General features: G+C 43.7%; 1 protein-coding gene across 3 annotated transcripts in view; it reads left to right on the top strand.

Moving 5' to 3' along the window:
• The first annotated feature begins 9,916 nt into the window (after positions 1 to 9,916).
• Positions 9,917 to 23,248, top strand: part of Kiaa0907 (KIAA0907 ortholog) — a 23,461-nt gene continuing 10,129 nt past the window's right edge. For all 3 annotated transcript variants that reach the window (XM_013015345.1, XM_013015344.1, XM_013015346.1), the window contains exons 1-7: positions 9,917 to 9,979; positions 10,465 to 10,678; positions 17,467 to 17,595; positions 18,641 to 18,720; positions 19,828 to 19,880; positions 20,185 to 20,348; positions 21,858 to 22,069. In XM_013015345.1, coding sequence (XP_012870799.1) covers positions 9,942 to 9,979; positions 10,465 to 10,678; positions 17,467 to 17,595; positions 18,641 to 18,720; positions 19,828 to 19,880; positions 20,185 to 20,348; positions 21,858 to 22,069 — 890 coding nt within the window. In that variant the 5' untranslated portion in view covers positions 9,917 to 9,941. The remainder of the gene's footprint in view (positions 9,980 to 10,464; positions 10,679 to 17,466; positions 17,596 to 18,640; positions 18,721 to 19,827; positions 19,881 to 20,184; positions 20,349 to 21,857; positions 22,070 to 23,248) is intronic.

Below are 23,248 nucleotides of genomic sequence, written 5' to 3'. Positions count from 1 at the left end.
CAGAAGTGACACTGACTCAAGTGGTAGAGCACTAGCCTTGAGCTGAAGAGCCGACAGCACCCAGGCCCAGAGTTCAGGCCCCAGGGTTGGCAAAAAAAAAGTGGGGGGGTACCTATACATAATGGAATTTTACACAGCTATTAGAAAGAATACTAATATGTCATTTGCAGGGAAATGGATGGACCTAGAACAAATCATGTTAATTGAGGTAAGTCAAGCTCAGGGAGACAAATGGTGCATGTTGTCTCTGATATGAAGAAACTAGATCTAAAATGCACTGAGATAATGACAAATTACACAGGATTCTACATAATCATACACAGTGAGACCCAAAGATGATACTCTTAGGAGGGAAAGTAATATACTGAAACTCCAAGATACGAGAAAGATTTTATTTTTTAGTTTTTTTATGATTTTGTCTTCTTTACCTTATATATGGTGTATTCACATATATATCTTTGGGAGAGTTGGGGGGAGGGCACAGACACAAAGGGAAATGGTGAAGAAGTACAGCAGGGTAGCTCATTGGACTTGGGTGAAAGGGTGGAGACAGGAGAGAGGGACTGGGAGAGGATGAGGGAACAGAAGACTGTACAAAAGAAAATGTACTCATTACCTGACTCATGTAATTGTAATCCCTCTGTACATCATCTATAATAACAGTAAAGTAAATTAATTAAAAAAAATAAAAGCAAAAGGAGCTGGGACAAAATTCCAGTGGCAGACTGCTTAGCTAGCAAGTAGGAGGTCTTGAGTTGAAACCCCAGAATCTCCCCTTCTCAGAACCTTTTTTTTGGTCCAGTCGTGGGGCCTGAACTCTGGGCCTGGGCGCTGTCCCTAAGCCTAGCACTCTACCACTTCCGGCTTTTTTCGTTTTGCTTATGTGGTGCTGAGGAATCGAACCCAGGGCTTCAGGCATGCAAGGCAAGCGCTCTACCACTGAGCCCCTTCCCAGCCCCCTCCCTTTTTTTTTTTGTCATGGGGTTTGAACTCTGGGTCTGAGGGCTGTCTCTGAGCTCTTCAGCTCAAGGCTAGCACTAAACCACTTGAGCCACAGTACCACTTCCAGTTTTCTGGTGGTTTATTGAGGATAAGAGTCTTTCTTGTCTTTGAACCATGATCCTCAGATCTTAGCTTCCTGAGTAGCTAGGATTATAGGCATCAGCCACCAGTGCCTGGTCCCAATTTTTTTTTTAAAGGCTGGAGGTGTAGGTTAGTGGTAGAGTAAATGCTTAGTATGTACCAGGCCATATGTTCAATCCTTTGTACCAGAAAAAAAAATGTCCTATACACAATTGGTGTGGTAAAATGGGATAATATGTGTGAGACATTTGTGTGAATGACTATTATTTAAGGACATTTGGGGTGTTTATAGGGGTCAGTGGGAGCAGGATGCTGAGCTATTGTCATCATGCCCTGGGAACAGTGCCAATTAAAACACAGGTTGGAATTCATTACAGCAGCAAGTGACCTTGAAGCTAAGAACAGGGAGGGAGAGAGAGGAAGTCCTGGCTTCCTGTTCACTCCCCTCTGGGAACACTGTGCCTTCAGGCTTCTAAGTGGATGTGAGCATGCCCTCCGTTTTGTTCCTGCTTCAGACTTTTAAGTAGTTTTGCCATCTCTCCTGAAGCTTCACATTGCCTATTCTGGCCTGTGGAGCCAATTTACACTAGTAACTGGACTCTCTCCATTCCCTAAACCCCATTTCAGAACTATGGAGCCTGAGACATGCCCTCACCATGACACATCCTGTCTCGCCATGACCTCAGTTCCAACTGGAAAAAATGCCTCACTAGGTCATTCCCTTTCACTGCCCAAAGCTACCCACTGCCACTGTGATGGGGAATAGAGAACACAGGTGTTTGTGTAAGAGAGAGACTTTGCAGGGCTGGCAGAGTGGTTCAAATGGTAGCCTGACTAGCAAGCATGAAGCCCCAAGTTCAGATCTCAGTATTGCTCTCCTCCAGTACTCCCCATCCCCCAAAAAAAAGTTTCTTTCAAGAGATCCAACATATTCGACTCCTTGCCCTCTGCTGGCTAATTAAGGTAATGTGTTCAGTTCTCTTGGGTGCTGAGGAACAAAGGGGACTTGCAGGATAATAAATCAGTGTTGGAGCTGTGGCTCATGCCTGTAATCATAGCTAATAAAGAGGCTGAGATCTGAGGATTGCGTTTCACAGCCAACCCAGGCAGGAAAGTCCATTAGACTCTTACCTCCAATTAACCACACACACACACACACACACAAAAGCTGAAAGTGGATCTGTGGCTCAAGTGGTAGGTAGAGTACTAGCCTTGAGCAAAAAGGCTCAGGGAGGCTGGGAATGTGGCTCAGTGGTAGAGTGCTTGCCTAGAATGCATGAAACCCCTGGTTGGATTCCTCAGTACCATATAAACAGAAAAAGCTGGAAATGTGGTGCTACGGCTCAAGTGTTAAAGCGCTAGTCTTGAGCAAAAGAAGCTCCAGGGACAGTGCCCAGACCCTGAGTTCAAGCCCTCATAATTAGCAAAAAAAAAAAAAGTCATGGACAGCACCTGGGGTTCGGCGTCTGGCCCCCCCCCCCCCCCGCCACACACACACACACACACACACTGGATTTGATGAGTCCATTTGAGAATCCTATGGGTAAGAGAGATACAGGATGAGTGCCAGCATGTTTAGTTTAGGATTTGAGCGGTGGTAAAAAGGAGAGTGGGGGAGTACAGAGCCCTAAGTTAGGAGAGCCCCACAGGTCCTCCTGGAATCACAGGCCACTCCTGTGCACTTCGGTTACTTATTTCTCAAAACTGTTCACTCTTCTACACAGCTCTCCAGAAATACATTGCCAATTTGGCAATTAAAATAACCAGGGCAGAGTTGGGAATGTGGCTTAGTGGTACAGTGCTTGCCTACCATGCATGGAGACCTGGATTTGATTACTTAGTACCACATACTCAGAAAAAGTGGTGCTGTGGCTCAAGTGGTAGAGTGCCAGCCTTGAGCAAAAGAAGCTGAGGGACAGTATGCAGGCCTAGAGTACAAGCCCCAGAACTGGCAAAAAAAAACCCCAAAAAAACCAAAAAATGATAACCAGGGCATAGCTCAGCCAGATAGCTCTTGCCTAGCATCTACAAAGCTCATCCTAACACCACACATACCATACAACTTTTTTTTTGGGGGGGGGGTCTGGTCGTGGGGTCTGAACTCTAGGCCTGGGTGCTGTCCCCCAGCTCTTCAGCTCAAGGCTAGCACTCTACCACTTGAGCCACAGCGCCACTTCCGGCTTTTTTCATTTTGCTTATATGGTGCTGAGAAATCGAACCCAGGGCCTCATGCATGCAAGGCAAGCACATTACCACTGAGCCACCTTCCCAGCCCACGTACAACTTTTTCTTGATATAAAGAACCTGAGCCAGAGTTCTAGATTTCTGCCATTTTTTATTTTTAAATATCTGGTCCTCTGACATGTCTTTTATCTTTACTCATTTCTAGTTTAGTCTTTTACTTGGATGGAAGTCATCAATATCCCCTTATTGTTATGCAGAGAGGTGATGCCACAGCTGGCTATATCTAAGAACTTTTTTAGTAATTTGTTCATTCATTTACTCATTTGTTCTCTTTCACTAATCACAACATTTTATTATGTATCAAATACTGTGCCAAATCCTTGAAAGATAAATACAAAGCCATTTCTCTTCCCAAAATATTTCTTTATTGAGATTATGTGACTACATAAATTTCACAATACTGGTCATAGTTATATTTATTTAAAGACACAAACACCTTTTAATCTTCACAATGATAGTCATCATTATCTTAATCTACATTACTTATGAACTCTATAACCTTTTTTTGGTCAGACATGGGCTTGAACTCTGAGACTGGGCGCTGTCCCTCAGCTCTTCAGCTAAAGGCTAGTGCTCTAGCCCTTGAGCCACAGCACCACTTCCAGCTTTTTCTGTTTATGTGGTGCTGAGGAATCAAACCCAGGGCTTCATGCATGCAAGGCAAGCATTCTACCACTGAGCCACCTTCTCAGCCCCCTCTATGACCCTTAACAATAAAACTTTTTTTAAAAAAATCAGGTGATACATATATTTCTTTCCTTTTGCTTAGTATCATTTGTTCCCTCTTTCTTATTCCCTTCCTCCCATCACCACCCTTGAGTTGCTTAATTCATCCTCATCAATGTCCAATGCAGCTGATAGGCCCCTCTGGTGTATTTTTACCTGCTTTCCACTAATTCTGTGCTCTGCGCCCACCTTCTCACAGATGTGCATGAAAACATACTATATATGAGGCAAAGAATACAGAGTCATCTAAAAAAACTATAGGACAAATTAAGAAGAGGTCCTTTGTTTCCTTATCCTTTGGGGTTCTTTTCAGTATGCATAATATTTTATATACAAATGAAGAGGTGTTTGAGTATTGCAATTTGGTGCCTTTCTCCCAAGATTATCCTCTTTTGGTCTCACTGTGTATGGGTAACTTGAGTCCTGTTTACTTCATATATCTCATTGCATTTTATTTATTTATTTGTTGGTTGGTTGTGGGGCTTGAACTTTGGGCCTGGGCACTGTCCCTGAGCTCTTTAGATCAAGGCAAGTGCTTTACCGCTTGAGCCACAGCACCATTTCCAGGTTCCTGGTGGTTTATTGGAGATAAGTCTCACAGATGTTCCTGCCTGGGCTGGCTTTGAACCCTGATCATCAGATCTCAGCCTCCTGAGTAGCTAGGATTACAGGCATGAGCCACTGGTGCCCGGCTTCACTGCATTTTATTTTTTAGTTTTTTTTTTTTTTTTTTGGTCGGTTGTGGGCCTGAACTCTGGGCCTGGGCACTGTCCCTCAGCTCTTCAGCTCAAGGTTAGCCCTCTACCACTTGAGCCACAGAGCCACTTCTGGCTTTTTCTGCTTATGTGGTGCTGAAGAATCGAACCCAGGGTCTCATGCATGCAAGGCAAGCATTCTACCACTGAGCCACCTTCCCAGCCTCTTCACTGCATTTTAATTCTAATATCCACATATCAGGGGGAACATGTGCGATTTGTCTTTCTGATCTTGGCTTACCTTCTCAACATGATTTGTTCTAGTTCCATTTCCTGGCAAATGCCATTATTTTATCCTTTCTAATGGCTGTGTAAAATTCCATTGTATATGGTACCACAATTTTTTTGGGGGGGAGGGTCCGGTCATGGGGCCTGAACTCTGGGCCTGGGCACTGTCCCTCAGCTCTTCAGCTCAAGGCTAGCACTCTACCACTTGAGCCACAGTACCACTTCAGGCTTTTTTCTTATGTGGTGCTCAGGAATAAAACCCACGGCCTCAAGCATGCAAGGCAAGTGCTCTACCACTGAGCCACCTTCCCAGCCCCGGTACCACAATTTTTTGATCCATTCATCTGTAGCGGGGCATCTCGGTTCTTTCCTTATCTTGGCTATTGTGAACAGCACATCAATGAACATGGAAGTACAGGTGTCCTTGTTGTATCCTGGTTCCTGTTGCACAGGGTAGATGCTTAGAAGTGGTATGGCTGGGTCATATGTCTATGTTGAGTTTTCTGAAGAACCTCCAGATTGCTTTCCAGAATGGTTGTATCAGCTTTCATTCCCACCAGCAGTGCAGTAGGGTTCCTCTTTCTCCACATCCCCGCCAGCATTTGTCAGTCTGGATTTAGGATATAGGCCATTCTGACTGGGGTAAGGTGATATGTCAGGGTTGTTTTATTTACATTTCCTTTACAGCCAGGGATGATGAACATTCCTCATTTGTTTCTTTGAAATAAGGCCTTTTTTATTTTATTTTTGTCATTCATGGGGCTTGAATTTTGGGCCTAGGCACTGTCCCTAAGCGCTTCAGCTCAAGATGAGCGCTCTACCACTTGAGCCACAGCACCACTTGGTTTTCTGGTGTTAATTGGAGATAAGAGTCTCACAGACTTTCCTGCTTGATCTGGCTTTGAACCATGATCTTCAGATGTTCACCTCTTGAGTAGCTAATATTAAAGGTGGGAGCCACCAGAGCCTGGTGGTCATAAGGCCATAAGGCCATTTCTTTCTTTTTTTTTTTTGTCAGTTGTGGGGCTTGAACTCTGGGCTTGGGCGCTGTCCCTGTGCTTTTCAGCTCAAGGAGAGTGCTCTACTGCTTAAGCCACAGAGCCACTTCCGGTTTTCTAGTGGTTTATTGGAGATAAGAGTCTCACAGACTTTCCTGCCTGGGCTGGCTTTGAACCGTGATCCTCAGATCTCACCTCCTGAATAGCTAGGATTACAGGCGTGAGCCACCAGCGCCCGGCAAGGCCATTTCTTATAGATAATAATAATTTGTTGTTGTTGTTGTTGATTGTAGGGCTTGAATTCAGGGCCTGGGTGCTGTCTGAGTTTTCCATCAAGGCTAGTACTTTGAGCCACAGCGCTAGTTCCAGTTTTCTAGTTATTAATGGGAGATAAGTCTCATGAGATAAACCTCATGGACTTTCCTGCCAGGGCTGGCTTTGAACTACAATCCTCAAATCTCACCCTCCTGAGTAGCTAGGGTTAAAGGCATGAGACATAAGCTCTCAGCTTATGATATTCTTATCTCTAATAAACTATTCAGAAAAAGCCAGAAGTGGAGCTGGAGCCCTGTGATAGAGCACTATCCTTGAGCAAAAAGTTCAGGGATACTACCTAGGCCCTAAGTGCAAGCCCCAGGATGGGCACACAGACACAGACACACACACACACACACACACACACACACAAGTTCTTTAAGTTCTTTATGAATAGCTGTACTATTTCACTGAATATGATTCAGCAATAAAATGAATAAAATAATAAAGTAAGCTGGGTACCAGTGACTTATACTTGTAATCTTAGCTACTCAGGAGGCTGAGATCTTAGGATCATGGTTTGAAGCCAGCCTGGGCAGGTAAGTCCCTAAGACTCTTATCTCCAATTAACTACCAGAAAACCAGAAGTGGCACTGTGGTTCAAAGTGGTAGAGCACTAGCCTTGAGTGAAAAAACTCAGGAGACAGTGCCCAGTCCCTGAGTTCATTCAAACCCCACTATGGACAAAACAGACAAACCAAAAAATAACAACCATAAAGCACTGATACATAGTAAACCATGATGAACCTTGAATGTGTTATACACACATTGTCTGATTCCACGTATACATTAAATACAAAGAACAGACAACCCATAAAGACAGTAGACTAGTGGTTTCCATTGTCTGGAGTGATTGTTATTAAGTAGCTTTTCTTTTTGAGGTGATAAAAATGATCTGAAATTAGATCTCAGTGATAGCTGCAAAACCTTGGTTAGATACTAGAAATGAATTGAATTGCGGACATGGTGGGCACATTATAGGAAGGCCCTGTAATTCCAGCTTCTTTGGAATATTGCAATATTTTTTTTCGGTCGTGGGGCTTGAACTCTGGGCCTGTCACTCACTTCTTCAACTCAAAGAGTGCATTCTACCACTTGAGTCACAGTGCCACTTCCGGTTTTCTGGTGGTTTATTAGAGATAAGAGTCTCATGACCTTTCTGTCCAAGCTGGTTTTGAACCTTGATCTTCAGATCTCAGGATCCTAAGCAGCTAGGATTACAGGCATAAGCCATCAGTGCCCGACAGGAATAGTGCAATTTTGAGACCAGCAAAACAAAATACTTATGTTTAGAGGCATGGCTTAAGTGGTAGAGAACTTGCCATAATTTCAAACCCTCGTACTTCCAAAAACCAAAATACAGAACAGAACACAAAGCAAAAGGACCAGGGAACACTTTGCAAGTGCTGAGGCTCTGGATTATATCTCTAGTACACACTTAAAAACGGAGGTAAATTGTAACAATGTACTCCTTTAAAAACAATCAAGGGGGGCTGGGAAGGTGGCTCAGTGGTAGAGTGCTTACCCAGCATGCATGAGGCCGGTGTTTGATTCCTCAGCACCCCATAAACAGAAAAGGCTGGAAATTGATGCTGTGGCTCAAGTGGTAGAGTGCTAGCCTTGAGCTAGCTCAGGGACAGTGCCCAGGCCGAGTTCAAGCCCCAGCACAGGCAAACAATCAAAACACAATTTATGAATTGGGAAGTGAGGGAAAAATGAGAGAGGAAAGAGTCACATTGAAAAAGAAATGTATGCATTATCTTATTATGTAACTGTAACCTCTCTGTACATCACCTTTTTTTTGGGGGGGGCAGTCATGAGGCTTGAACTCTGGGCCTGGGCACTGTCCCTCAGCTCTTCAGCTCAAGCCTAGTGCTCTACACTTGAGCCACAGCACCACTTCTGGTTTTCTGGAAGTTAATTGGAGATAAGAGTATTAGGGACTTTCCTGCCTGAGCTGGCTTGGAACTGTGATCCTCAGATCTCAGCCACCTGAGCAGCTAGGATTATAGGTGTGAGCCACCAACACCCAGCTATACATCACCTTTATAATAATAAAAATTTAAAAACCAATCAAAACCAAAAACCTCTATCTATGATCAATACTGGAGCTTGTAATCCAGGCTTGTGCCCTCCTGGCTCAGAGGGCTAGTGCACTATCACTAGAGCCATACCTCCAGTCTGGCACTTTGCTGATTAAAAGATAAAGAGTCTGGTAGAATTTTCTGCCCAGGCTGGCCTCACACTGCCATCCTCCAAGTCTCAGTCTCCTGAGTAGCTAGGGTTACAAGGATGAGCTAATTAGCATTGTTTTTGGAGAAACCGGCACACAACATTGTTTTTGGAGAAGAGGCAAAAGGAAACAATGTAGTTGAAGTCAAAATTTTGGAAAATAAATCTGTCACAATATGCCAAAGAAAAAAAATGTAACATTAAAACTGTAGCTATTGTAAAACAAAGAAACACATACATCAATGCAACAGGTTCACATAGTAACTGTGTATGCCATTTCATAGAGGATACAGGCAGTATTATTAAATGCTGATGGGGTATACTATAAATTTGGCTTTTAAATGGATTTACATTCTGCTAAACATATTGGACCATAAACATCTTTGAAAAATTGCTCTCCCTCCCTCTGCCTCCCTCCATCCTCTACTCCCACCCCCCTCGTCGCCACGGGGCTTGGCTGGCTTCGAATTGAGATCCTCAGATCTCAGCCTCCCGAGTAGCTAGGATTACAGGAATGAGTCTCTGGCTCCGGACTTCATGCTATTAAAAAAAAAAATCTCATTCCGCTATAGATTCCTTGATACGCTAAGATGCTGGAAACCTCTGGTGTCCAGAATCAAACTCCTCAGCATTGAAGATTTTTTAGCCAGCCCGACAGTAAGTACTGCCCCCCTCTCATCCTCCCAAGAAGACACTTCCCCGGCCCTCAACCCGCGGGCCCAACTTCCATTCCTTCAATGCCCCACAACTTGTGCATATTTTCTTTTGACCTTTGGTCATTACATAACTTATCATCCCTGGCTGCAAAGATAGTCCCAGAATAGCTGGACCTGCGGCGGATTCACACTCACACGGTTCATATTCCCTGCCAGGTGTATAGAAATTAAACAACAGAGGAATCGTTGGAATAACTTTTGGAACGATCTTTTCCGAGAGGAAAAAGTGGTTGAAACGCGAAGTGGGCAAGAGCCGCGGGATTTCCCCTCCCGCCCCCCACCCCAACCACAGGCTCAATTTCCACACAAACAAATTTTGGCAAACCATGAAATTTCCGTACTCAAGCGTTTTGTCTAACCTGCCCACAATAAAGATGGATCCTTCTAGCCCGGCGTTCCCTTTGAAATTAGGTATTGCAGACATCTTTCTTATGGGCAAGAAGCCAGCCGGAAAGTCATCCCTTACGTAGTCTCAGTTAACACGTCAGACATCTTTAAATCATCAAGAGTCCAATCGAAATCGAGTTTCACCGGATGCGCCCTGCTTCACGACCGGAAGAGGCTGTGCGTAAGGGCATGAGGGCGGAAGTGACGGGAGACGGGTAGTGAGGTAGTTGGCGGGTGGTGGAGTCGAGCCCGTCGCCATGTCCGCGGGGAGCGCGACACATCCTGGAGCTGGCGGGTAAAGCTTCGCCGGCGAGGGAGTCGGGGCGAGCACGGGGACGCGGGAGGGACAGCGGGACCGCGGGAATTTGCCAATGGGTGGAGGAACACTGAAATAGGAAGTGTACCTACCGGAAGGCCGCGCTTCTCGGGGCGAAGGGTTTTGAACCGGCTTCGGGCCGCTAAAAAGGGCCGGCGAGGATCTGAGGGTGGAGGAAAAACAAGGCACCTTTAGAAGGGCGACTTAGAGTGAAGGCCAGAGTGAGGGCGAACCGGGACCCTGTGTGCGTTTTTTTTGATGGTCGTGACGGGGGAAAAAAAGTAGATTCTGGTGGGAGAGTTGCAGCTGTCCTTGTTTAAAAGAGAGATGGGAATTTTAGGCTTGGCAGGAGATTCGGAAGTAGATAATGGGAAACGATGGAGAGTCGTACTTGGACATAGTAAATGAACAATACTAGAGATTGAAGATTTTAGGGCCAAATATTTTCTTTCTCCTACCTGTAGGCGCCGCAGCAAATGGGACCAACCGGCTCCTGCTCCCCTTCTCTTTCTCCCGCCAGCGGCCCCGGGTGGAGAGGTCACCAGTGGGGGAACTCCTGGGGGTGCCACGGCTGCTCCCTCAGGAGCATTGGATGCCGCTGCAGCTGTGGCTGCCAAGATCAATGCCATGCTCATGGCCAAAGGGAAGCTGAAACCAACTCAGAATGCTGCCGAGAAGGTATTAAAAGTCAAAGAGTCCTAGTTAAACGCAATTTTTGTAGCAGTTATGTCATCTGATTTCATAATTATTCCTGTAGGTGAAGGAGAAAACTGGTACAGTAATTTAAACATTGTTTAGTTTTGGAACATTTCAGGTATTTTTTTTCATAAATTAGTTTTTGTGAGACCATTTTAATTGGGCTGTTTACGTTTATGGACCAAATTGTTTGCCTCACCCATGTATCTGTAGTTCTGTCCATAATGTTGCTGAAAAGCCATTTAATAAACATATATACCTATAGTTGTATCTATCTATCTACCTATACATATATGTATACTAATTTGTTAAAGTTGTATTTTTTTTTTTTTTTTGGGTCTGGTCATGGGGCCTGAACTCTGGGCCTGGGCATTGTCCCTCAGCTCTTCAGCTCAAGGCTCGCACTCTACCACTTGAGCCACAGTGCCTAAAGTTGTATTTTTTTTTTATTTTAATTTTTTTTGCCAGCCCTGGGACTTGATCTTAAGGCCTGGGCACTGTCCCTGAGCTTCTGTGGGCAAAGCTAGCACTCTACCACAACACCACTTCATGCTTTTTCTGTGTATGTGGTACTGAAGAATTAAACCCAGGGCTTCAAGCATGCTAGGCAAGCATTCTACCTCTAATCCACATTTTCAGCACCTAAAGTTGTAATATGTTTTTGATAGGAAGTTCAGGAGAATCAAGTATCATCTTTTTAAAGTTTCATTTCTTGGTACAATCTATAGATGCTTAATCCATAAGTGCAATTAAACATGAATTAAACTGAAAGGATAATTTATATATATATGTATATATATATATATTTGCTGTTTTCAAACAGCAGATTGAGGAGATTTTTTTGTTCTTTAATGCAATTCCTGGCATAATTAAAATCTTAACCAGAAGGGGTCTTGTCCCTTTTCTTTTGCCAGAGAGTGCAATAATTTTCTTATGGAATAATGCTGATAATGGTAGTGTTGCTTACAGACATGTATTGTAATTTTCATTTAAAAAGGATAGCAAATCTATGTGATACATTCTTTTTTTTTTGGGGGGAAGGTCTGGTCGTGGGGTCTGAACTCTGGGCCTGGGCACTGTCCCTCAGCTCAAGGCTAGCACTCTACCACTTGAGCCACAGCGCCACTTCTGGCTTTTTTTTCTTTTTGCTTATGTGGAACTGAAGAATTGAACCCAGGGCCTCAGGCATGCAAGGCAAGTGCTCTACCTCTGAGCCACCTTCCCAGCCCATGTGATACATTCTTGTTACCAGTTAACTACCAAAAAAATTGCAAGTGGAGTTATGGCTCAAATGGTAGAACACTAACTAGTCTTGAGCAAAAATATTAAGGGACAATGCCCAGGCCTTAGTTCAAACCCGAGACTGACAAAACAACAACAACAACAAAAAAACCCTCAAAATTATCGCTCATTTTACACCACAGTACTTATCTTTTTTTTTTTTTTTTTGCCAGTCAGGGTGCCTGAACTCTGGGCCTGGGCACTTCCCTCAGCTCTTCAGCTTAAGGCTAGTGCTCTACCACTTGAACCACAGCGCCACTTCCAGCTTTTCTGCTTATGTGGTGCTGAGGAATCGAACCCAGGGCCTCATGCATGCAAGGCAAGCACTCTACCACTGAACCACCTTCCCAGCCCCTGTACTTATCTTTTCATAGATACTACAGGATGCAGATTTTAATTTAATCCAGTAAGTGTTTTTCACTTACATGAAACACCTTTCTGGAGCTTTTAGACAAAAGCTAAATACACACACTTTAGGATTTGAGGGGAGGGTCTTAATTCATTGCCTAGTCTAGGCTGAAAATCATTATGTAGCACAAGCTGGCCTCAAATTCAGTCCTCTGGCTTCAACCTCCCAAGCACTGCTTTAAGTATATTTCTGTGGCTTGCAAAGATTTTATAAGTCAATTGTACAAATATTTCTAAAGTCTATAATGAAAAATTAAAAGCATATTAATAGGGTTGGGATATAGTTCAGTGGTAGTGGTTTCCTACCAGGTGGAAGTCTCTTTGAAACCCACATGGAAATAATATCTCTAGATACAGATCTAAATAGAATAGGTTGTTAGAAGTTAACACTTGAATAGCTACCTAGCTAGATCTATCTAGTGATAAATCTATCCATCTCTCCCCAGCCCTTTCCTCCTTCTCCCTCCCCCCCCAACAAAGATGGAATGCTCCCTGAGTAATAAAGACTTTTTGTTTTGTTTTGTTTAGGTACTGGGGCTTGAACTTATAACCTGAGTGCTCTCCCTGAACTGTTTTCTCAAGGCTAGTTCTCTACCACTTGAGTCATAGCTCCATTTCCAGCTTTTTGTGTTTAATTAGAAATGAGTCTCAGACTTTTTACAGCTGGGCTGGCTTAGAATCACAATCCTCAGATCTCAACCTCCTCAGTACCTAGAGTTACAGGTGTGAGCCACCAGTGCCTGGCTAAGATTATTATGATTATGATTATTTTTGGTGGTGAGAATAAGAGTCAGATTTTTTTTTTACCAGATAGACTGGCTCTGAACTGCAATTTTAAGATCTTAAAGACTCTTAAATAGGATTATAGGGATTAGCCACCAGCAGCTAGCAAATACTAAGATTCTTAATACTAGTATTACTTATTTAAATTCAGTTTTTTTGTTTTTCGTCATTTGTGGAGCTTGAACTCTGGACGTGGGCACTGTCCCTGAGCTCTTCAGCTCATGGAAACTGTTCTATCCCTTGAGCCACAGCAGCAATTCTGGTTTTCTGGGGGTTAATTGGAGATAAGAGTATCAAGGGCTTTCCTCCCCTGGCTGGCTTAGAACAGTGATCCTCAGATCTCAGCCTCCTGAGGGGCTAGGATTTTAGGCGAGAGCCACCGGCACCCAGCTAGATTTATCTTTTTTTTTTTTTTTTTTTTTGGTCCGGTTGTGGGGCCTGAACTCTGGGCCTGGACGCTGTCCCTCAGCTTTTCAGCTCAAGGCTAGTGCTCTACCACTTGAGCCACAGCGCCACTTCTGACTTTTTTCTTTTTGCTTATGTGGTGCTGAGGAATCGAATCCAGGGCCTTAGGCATGCAAAGCAAGGGCTCTACCACTGAGCCACCTTCCCAGCCCTGATTTATCTTTTTCTTAAAAGTTGATCTTTAGTTGTGTGCTGGTGGCTCATGCCTGTAATCCTAGCTACTCTGGAGGCTGAGATCTGAGGATCATTGTTCTTAGCCAGCCCGGGCAGGAAAGTCTGTGATACTCTTATCTCCAATTAACCACCCGAAAACTGGAAGTGCTGCTGTGACTGAAGTGGTAGAGCCTTGAGCTAAAGTGCTTAGGGACAGCGCCCAGGCCCAGAGTTCAAGCCCCATGACTAAGGGGGGAAAAAAACAACATGATCTTTAGCTGTGCACTGATGGCTCAGGCCTGTAATCCTAGTTACTTAGGAGGCTGAGATCTGAGGATCACAGTTCAAAGCAAGCTCTGGCAAACAAATATTATCTCCAGTTAACTAGCAAACAGCCAGGAGTAAGGCATATCCTTGAACAAAAAATTTAAGGGACAGTAGCCAGGCCCTGAGTTCAAGCCCTAGTACTGGTGAACACACACACATACACACACACACACTTTAAAATGAAAGTTGAACTAAGCAAGAGGCTACATGGTATATATAAATACTGGCTTTAGAATCATAATTACCTGGGTTTGAAACCCCGCATCCCCAGAAACTGATTATAAGGCTTTGACATCAGTTTTCTCATTTGTAATAAATGCTTATACTGTCTACTGTAGTAATTATCAAATGTAAGTCTTCAAATGTATCCAGGGTTTGAAGTCTATGTAACCTTCTTTGAGTAGGGAAGTGGCTCAGTGGTAGAGTTCTTGCTTTGCATGCATGAGGCCCTGGGTTCGATTCCTCAGCACCACATAAGCAAAAAGAAAAAAAAGCCAGAAGTGGCGCTGTGACTCAAGTGGTAGAGCGCTAGCCTTAAGCTGAAGAGCTGAGGGACATAGCCCAAGCCCAGAGTTCAGGCCCCACGACCGGATCCCCCCCACCCCAGAAAAAAAAAAAAAGAAAGAAAGAAAGGTAATTTTAGGCTGGGCTCCATGTACACATGCCTATAATCCTAGCTACTCCAAAGGCTGAGATGTGAGGATTGAGATTCAAAGCCAGCCTGGCAGGAAAGTCTGTAACATTCTTATCTCCAATTTACCACCAGAAAACCAGAAGTGGCCCTGTGGCTCCAGTAATAGAGAGCTCGCCTTGAGCTAAAGAGCTCAGGGACATTGCCCAGCCCCATAGTTGCCCCACTACTGACCAAAAAAAATGAAAGAAAAGGAAAAAAGGTAATCTTTAAAACTTTTTCCAGCTCACACTCAACAGGCAAGTTAGTTGTAGTTTAAATTGAAACCACAGAGGATCCTTTAGGTGTTTTTTTTTTTTTGTCTATTCTCTTTTTCATAACAGTGATAGAATGTTTTATGTAATAGAAGGCATTTTGAAGCCATAACAAGCATGGAATTTGTTGAATTGAATATTTTGTGACTGTGTCTGTACAAAGACAGTTTAATTGATATAAGGTGTATGGGTCACGTGTATTCTTTCTACCTATATTTTACATGTAAAGTCAGCAGATTCAGCTGGCAGCATTCTAACTTAGGCCTTTAATTTTCCTTTTGGAGGTTATACCTTCCATAGTTTTAGTAATGATGTGGCCCATAAAAATGCATACAGGCTAGACTCTGGTGGCTCGCACATATAATCTTAGTTCAGAAGACTGCTGATCAAAACCAGGTCTAGAGGCGTGGCTCAAGTAGTAGGGTAACACTTGAATACCAGCTGAACAAATGTGAGGGCCTTGAATTCAAACTCTAGTACTGTTTTGTTTTTTGTTTAAAACGAAAACAAGCCAGGTGGTGGTGGTTCATGCCTGTAATCCTAGCTACTCAGGAGGCTGAGCTCTGTGGATTGACGTTCAAAGCCAGCCTGGGCAGGAACATCTGTGAGACTTATCTCCAATTGTGGCTCAACTGGTAGAGCACTTGCCTTGAGCTAAAGAGCTGAGGGCAGCACCCAGGCACAGAGGTCAAGCCCCACGACCAACCCCCCCCCAAAAAAAAAAAAACTACCCCATATATTGCTGAGCATAATAATACTTGCGTATAATCCTGGCATTCAGGAAGCTGAGATAAAAAGTTGAATTGGAGGCCAATCTGAGGTACATAATAAGGAATTACCTGAAAAAGAAAAAAATGTAAAAGGCCATGATTAGAAAAAAATCTGATAATAGCCATGTTAACTCTATCTACTTCATTATCTTTTTTTTTTTTTTTTAATTGTCAGTCATGGGCTTTTGAACTTAGTGCCTGGATACTGTCCCTGAGTTCTTCAGCTCAAGGCTCACACTCTTACCACAGCTCCGTTTTTGGCTTTTTGGTGGTTAATTGGAGATGAGTCTCATGGACTCCTTGCCTTGGCTGGCTTTGAACTACAATCCTCAGATCTCAGACTCCTAGTAGCTAGGATTGCAGGTATGAGCCACCAGCACCAACCTTGATGTCTTTATTTTTATTTTTGGTTGTGGTGCTTGAACTTTGGGCCTGGGCGCTGTCATTGAGCTGTTTAAGTATGACCAAATACATTAAATGTCGGTCTGGTGGTATATGTCTTTCTTTCTTTTTTTTTTGGTTGGTTGTGGGGCTTGAACTCTGGGCTTGGGCGCGGTCCCTGCACTCTTCAGCTCAAGGCGAGCGCTCTACCACTTGAACCACAGCGTCACTTCCGGTTTCCTAGTGGTTTATTGGAGAAGAGTCTCATGGACTTTCCTGCCCAGGCTGGCTTTGAACCGAGATCCTCAGATCTCAGCCTCCTGAGTAGCTAGGATTACAGGGGTGAGCCACCGTTGCCCGGCGGTATATGTCTTTCATACCAGAATCTGAAAGGCCGACCTGGGCTACATAGTGAGACCTCATCTCAAAAAACAAGGGCTGGTGATGTGGTTCACTGGAAGACTGCTTGCCTACTTGCATGCACCGCGGCCCTAGGATCATTCCTAAGCACCTCTCAAAAAAGACAAAAATAGGGCTGGGAAGGTGGCTCAGTGGTAGAGTGCTTGCCTTGCATGCATGAGGCCCTGGGTTCGATTCCTCAGCACCACATAAGCAAAAAGAAAAAAGTCGGAAGTGGCGCTGTGGCTCAAGTGGTAGAGCATAGTAAAGCGCTAGCCTTGAGCTGAAGAGCTGAGGGACAGCACCCAGGCCCAGAGTTCAGGTCCCATGACCGGACCTAAAAAGAAAAGACAAAAATATTTTGTAGGCCCAGAGTTCAAGCCCTACAACAGGCATATATGTATATGCATATAGATATATTATGTAGTATATGGTACATATTATGTATTGCTTCCAAGGGCTGGGAATGTGTCTTAGAGGTAGAGTGCTTGCCGAGCTTGCATGAAGCCCTGGGTTTGATTCCTCTGTAAACAGAGAAAGCCGGAAGTGGCACTGTGGCTCACGTGATGGAGTGCTAGCCTTGAACAAAAGAAGCTTAGGCCCTGAGTTCAAGCCCCAGGACTGGCACCAAAAAAAAATTTGTTTTTCTTCTAGGAGCATGGCTCACACCTATAATCGCTAACTACTCAGAAGGCTGAGATCTTGGTTGATACATAAATGCCAGTGACTTACCTTCAGCTAAGGAAAAGAAATATCAAGTAGTAGACTGCTAAATATGAGCAAAAAGCTAAGTGAGAATATAGGGCTTTGAATTCAAGCTCAACTAATCTAATTTCTTTCTTTTTTCTTTTCTTGTAGCTTCAGGCTCCTGGCAAAGGCCTAACTAGCAATAAAAGCAAAGATGACCTGGTAGTTGCTGAAGTGGAAATCAATGATGTGCCTCTCACATGTAGGAACTTGCTCACACGAGGACAGACTCAAGATGAGGTATGGAAGAATTGGGACTTTTGTGGGGAAGGTAACAAATAAATTCATTTCTGGCTAGGCATTGGTGGCTCACACCTATAATCCTAGCTACTCAGAAGGCTGAGACCTGAGGATTATGGTTGGAAGCCAGCCCAGGCAGGAAAGTCCATGAAACTCTTATTCCCAATTAACCCCTAGAAAATTGGAAGTGGCACTGTGACTCAAAGTGGTAGAGTACAAGAGTGCTATCCTTGAGCGAAAAAGCTCAGGGAGAGTGCCCAGGCCAAGTTCAAGCCCCGCAACCAGCAAAGAGAAAAAAAAGACTTCTACACACAAGCCAGGAGTCAAACATTTATCAGTGGGTTGGGGTCATAATTAAAATCAAGACTGAGCTAGACACCATTGACCCATGCATAATTCTAGCTTCTCAGGAGGCTGAAACCTGTGGATCGCTGTTCAAAGCTAGCCTGGGCAGGATAAGTCCATGGGACTTTTATCTCCATTTGACCCTCAAAAAGCTGTATGTGGAGTTGTGGCTCAAGTGGTAGAGTGCTAGCCTTAAGCATGAAAAGGCTCAGGGACAGTGCCCAGGCCCTGATTCGATTGAATTGCAGAGGAAGATGAACACATATGGGTAAATTTCTTGGGTTGGTTTGATGGATTAAATATTTCAGATATGGGAGAAAATTCATTCCTACCTTACTGAATGGACTGAGTGAATGGGGGTGAGAAAAGTTTATCTACCATTGATACTCAATTTTTTTTTTTTTTTGGCCAGTTCTGGGGTTGAACTCAGGAACAGTGCCAGTGCCCTTTTATTCATGTGCTTCTTTTATTCAAGGCTAGCGCTCTACCACTTGAGCCGCAGTGCTACTTTTGGCTTTTTCTGTTTAGATGGTACTGAGGAACCCAGGGCTTCATGCATGCTAGGCAAGCGCTCTATCACAAAGGCACATTCCCAGCTCCAAATTTTTACTTTTTATCACATAATTTTATGTATATATGGAGCATGATATGATTTTTTGGTATTTGGACACCATCTTTTTATACACTGTTTTCTCTTTAGATTAGCAGACTTAGTGGAGCTGCTGTGTCAACACGAGGGAGATTCATGACTACTGAGGAGAAGGCTAAAGTGGGACCTGGGTGCGTATTGCTTGTCCTCTGGTTTGGGAAAGATTGGGCCAATGACTCGCATTTCGTGTTTTTTGTCTGAGGTCAAGGTGGTATGGGGACTTGAACTCAGGGACTAGCACTCTTTTTTTTTTTTTTTTTGGTCGGTCGTGGGCTTGAACTCTGGGCTTGGGTGCTGTCCCTGCTCTCTTCAGCTCAAGACAAGCGCTCTACCGCTTGAGCCATAGTACCACTTCCAGTTTCCTAGTGGTTTATTGGAGATAAGAGCCTCATGGACTTTCCTGCCCGGGCTGGCTTTGAACTTCGATCCTCAGATCTCAGCCTCCTGAGTAGCTAGGATTACAGGTGTGAGCCGCCGGCACCTGGCGGGACTAGCACTCTTATTGGCTTTATGTGCTCAAGACTAGCACTCTACCACTTATGCCATAGCCACTTTTGACATTTTGCTGGTTAATTGAAGATTAGGATCTCAGATCTCAGCTTCTGTGAAGCTTGGTTCAGAGATATAAGCTACTGGCACCCAACTTCCCACTATCTTATTATTTTATTATTTACGTATTTTTTTGTTGGTCATGGGGCTTGAACTCTGGGCCTGAGCGCTGTCCCTGAGCTCTTCAGCTCAAGGCACTTTGAACCGTGATCCTTAGATCTCAGCCTCCTGAGGAGCTAGGATTATAGGCATGAGCCACCAGCGCCTGGCTTTTTTTGGGGCGGCAGGGGTGCATGGGCTGGTCCTGGGGCTTGAACTGTGGGCCTGGGGCCTAGATGCTGTCCCTGAGATTTTTTTTTTCCTCTATGCTAGTACTCTACCAAGTGAGCCATAGCTCTGCTTCTGGCTTTTTTGGTAATTTATCAGAGATAAGAGTCATGGATTCTTCTGCCTGGGCTGGCTTTTTGAACTGCAATCCTCAGATCTCAGCCTCCTGAATAGCAGGGTTTACAGGTGTGAGCCACTGATGCCCAGCTTCCCATTAACCTTTAACAGGAAAAGGTATATTGCCATGTTCTTAGCAATAGTCCTTTTTTCTTATTTGTAAATCTTAATGCAATAAGACTTGATGACTCAATTGACTCTGGTTTTGTCCATTTTGGAAATCAGTCTTGTATTTCTCTTTATAGGGATCGTCCTTTGTATCTTCATGTTCAGGGCCAGACACGGGAATTAGTGGACAGTAAGTAATAATTTTGGCTCACATGTCACTTGAGAAGAACCACGTGCTGGGCTGTGCCTAACAGATCAACAAAGTGTCAATTGAGCTACACCTCCAGACTTGCATTAACTTTTTTTGATAGCTGTTAGGACTCTTGTTTATTAACTGCAGGCTAGTGGCTGGTGGTTAGAGAAGTGGGGAGCCACATATTTAGTTACTAATGGATTAATACTTGAAAATCGAACTTTGGCCTATCTTTATCTTTGGGCACTAGTCAGTTCATTCGATTCTTTGTTATAGTATCTACTGTCTTGTTTTACCGTAGGAGCTGTAAACCGAATAAAAGAAATTATCACCAATGGAGTAGTGAAAGCAGCTACAGGAACAAGTCCGACTTTTAATGGTGCAACAGTCACTGTCTATCACCAACCAGCACCCATTGCTCAGCTGTCTCCAGCTGTTAGCCAGAAGCCTCCTTTCCAGTCAGGGGTATGTCTTGTTGAGAGATTATTTCTGTAAAAATGATGTGTATTAATTAGTACATAAAAAGAAAAAAATACAGGTATATATATCTTCATACTGGTATAATCTAGATAGTGTATTGATAGATTAAGGGTTATGTACATTGTCATATAAAGATATGTCTTTATTTTTATTGTAAACTTGGTTGTAACTGGAGGACCAAGAAGGCTGAGTCTGATGAAGCAAGACTTCGCTGATACACTCCTCCTAGATAAAAGGGTTAGAGAGAGCAGCCCTCATTGGAGAAAATCTCAGGGCTGACTGTACTACCCAACATTCTATTCCAACTTTGTAGTATATTGGAAGCTACAGTTTTTGGTTCAGTTTGAGAAGAGTATGTTTGTGTCCTCAAAATTGGATCTTGGGATTTTTTTCTATTCAATATCTTTCATTGACTTTGTAGGTAATATAGGTACATGAACATCAAGACTTTTTATTTTATTTTTGGTACTGGGAATCAAAGCCAGAACCTTGTACGTATTAGGCAAGTACTCTTACTACTAAGTAGTACTTTAGGATTAAGCTCCTTGAAAGCCAGGAATTGTGGAATTGTAACTGCAACATTTCAGAGGTTGAGGTTAACAGGATTGTAAGTTTTTTTGTTTTTTTTTTGGGGGGGTCTGGTCGTGGGGCCTGAATTCTGGGCCTGGGCGCTGTCCCTCAGCTCTTCAGCTCAAGGCTAGCGCTCTACCACTTGAGCCACAGTGCCACTTCCGGCTTTTTTTTTCTTTTTGCTTATGTGGTGCTGAGGAATCGAACCCAGGGCCTTAGGCATGCAAGGCAAGCACCCTACCACTGAGCCACCTTCCCAGCCCAGGATTGTAAGTTTTAAGTCCACCTGGGCTATAGCTTGATCATGTTTCATCAAAAGATGAAGATGTTTCATCAAGTTTGTTTTTTTTTTTTCCTGTCAGTCCTGGGGCTTGAACTTAGGGCCTGGGTTCTGTCCCTTAGCTCTTGCTCAAGGCTCTACCACTTTGAGCCACAGCACCACTTCCAGGTTTTCAGTGGTTAGTTGCGTCTCAGGGGCATTTTTCTGCTCAGGCTGGCTTCGAACTGTGATCCTTCTGAGTAGCTAGGATTACAGATGTAAGCTACCAGCACATAGAATCAGAAAAAAGAAATTATTAAGCTTATTTTTATTTATTGTTTTTTGTCAGTCGTGGAGCTTGAACTCTGCTCCTGGGCGCTGTCCCTCAGCTCCTTAGCTCAAGGCTGTACTACTTGAGCCACGGTGCCACTTCCAACTTTTTTCTGCTTATGTGGTACTGAGGAATCAAACCTCATGCATGCAAGGCAAGCATTACCACTGACCCACCTTCCCAGCCCACTGTTAAGCTTCTTAATAGATATAACAGCAATTGTAGGAGATCCTTATGGAAATATTTGCTTTATTAAAGTATTTTGTATAACAATTTTTCGCAAGATTAGGAATTTGATGATGTGTCTTTTTAATCAAGTTATTGTGTTCTACAGATGCATTATGTTCAAGATAAATTATTTGTGGGTCTAGAACATGCTGTGCCCACTTTCAACGTTAAAGAGAAGGTGGAAGGTCCAGGCTGCTCCTATTTGCAGCACATTCAGATTGAAACAGGTGCCAAAGTCTTCCTACGGGGCAAAGGTTCAGGCTGCATTGAGCCAGCATCGGGTCGAGAAGCTTTTGAACCTATGTATATTTATATCAGGTATGCATGGATAAGGCTAGAGGACATTTGAATCCTTGTCTCTTTTTTTAAATTTTTATTTATTTTTTATTGTGAAAATACTATACAGAGGGGTGAATCCTTGTCTCTTTGATAGTAATGCTGCAGTGGTTCAAAAGAAATAAGAAAATAAATCACTTTATAAATAATTAAAATAAGAGATTGAATTGTGCCTGTATTTAAATCCCTAGCTTTCATAAAAGTATGCAATTATAAAGGAATTTTTTTTGTCGTGGGGCTTGAACTCTGGGCTTGGGCATTGTCCCTGAGCTCTTCAGCTCAAATTGAGTAAGCACTCTACCACTTGAGCCACAGTGCCACTTCCAAAGTATGCAATTATAAGGTGATCTAATTAACTAAAAGAGTTTTCATTTAAGCCTCCAGTGATACTGATAGGGCTTTTATTTTTGTTCTATTGGGAGACTTGAATTTGGCCTGGGCATTGTCACTGAGCTCTTTTGCTCAAGGATAGTCCACTACTTTGAGCCAGCTTACTTTTGGTTTTATAGTGGATAATTGGAGATTGAGTCTCATTTTCCTGACCAGTCTGGCTGGCTCCTGCGTAACCACCAGCGCCTGGCTTATTGATAGGTTTTATACCTTAAAGGTTTTTATTAGTGATATGCTTATTTGGTCATACTGGGGCTGTGCCTTTCTGTAGTGAGCTTTAATTTTTTTTGAAAGGTACCAGTAAATACTTGGAGTAATGATATGTGTTTGTTTGTTTTTGCTAGTACTAGGGCTTGAACTCAGGGCCTTAAGCTTTTTGGCTCACCAGTAGTGCTATGCCACTTGAGCCTCAGCTCCACATCCAGCTTAAGCTCTGGGGGTAGGAGTCTCCCGGGCTTTCCTGCCTGCACTGTCTTCGAACCACAACCCTCAGGTCTCATCCTTATGCCATCGGCGCCCTTTTTATGACTCTTCAGAGGCCTAGAACTTGAGCTGCAATGAGTATGCTAAAAAAATTATAAGGCAGCCGGGCGCTGGTGGCTCACGCCTGTAATCCTAGCTACTCAGGAGGCTGAGATCTGAGGATCACAGTTCAAAGCCAGCCTGGGCAGGAGAGACTGTGAGACTCCTATCTCCAATAAACCACCAGAAAACCGGAAGTGGCGCTATAGCTCAAGTGGTAGAGCGCTCGCCTTGAGCTGAAGAGCTGAG

This window comes from Dipodomys ordii, unplaced genomic scaffold (assembly GCF_000151885.1).
Source record: "Dipodomys ordii isolate 6190 unplaced genomic scaffold, Dord_2.0 Scaffold26, whole genome shotgun sequence".
NCBI lineage: Eukaryota > Metazoa > Chordata > Mammalia > Rodentia > Heteromyidae > Dipodomys > Dipodomys ordii.
The sequence above is the reverse complement of the archived record's forward strand: the minus strand, read 5'-3'. Positions and strand labels throughout refer to the sequence as shown.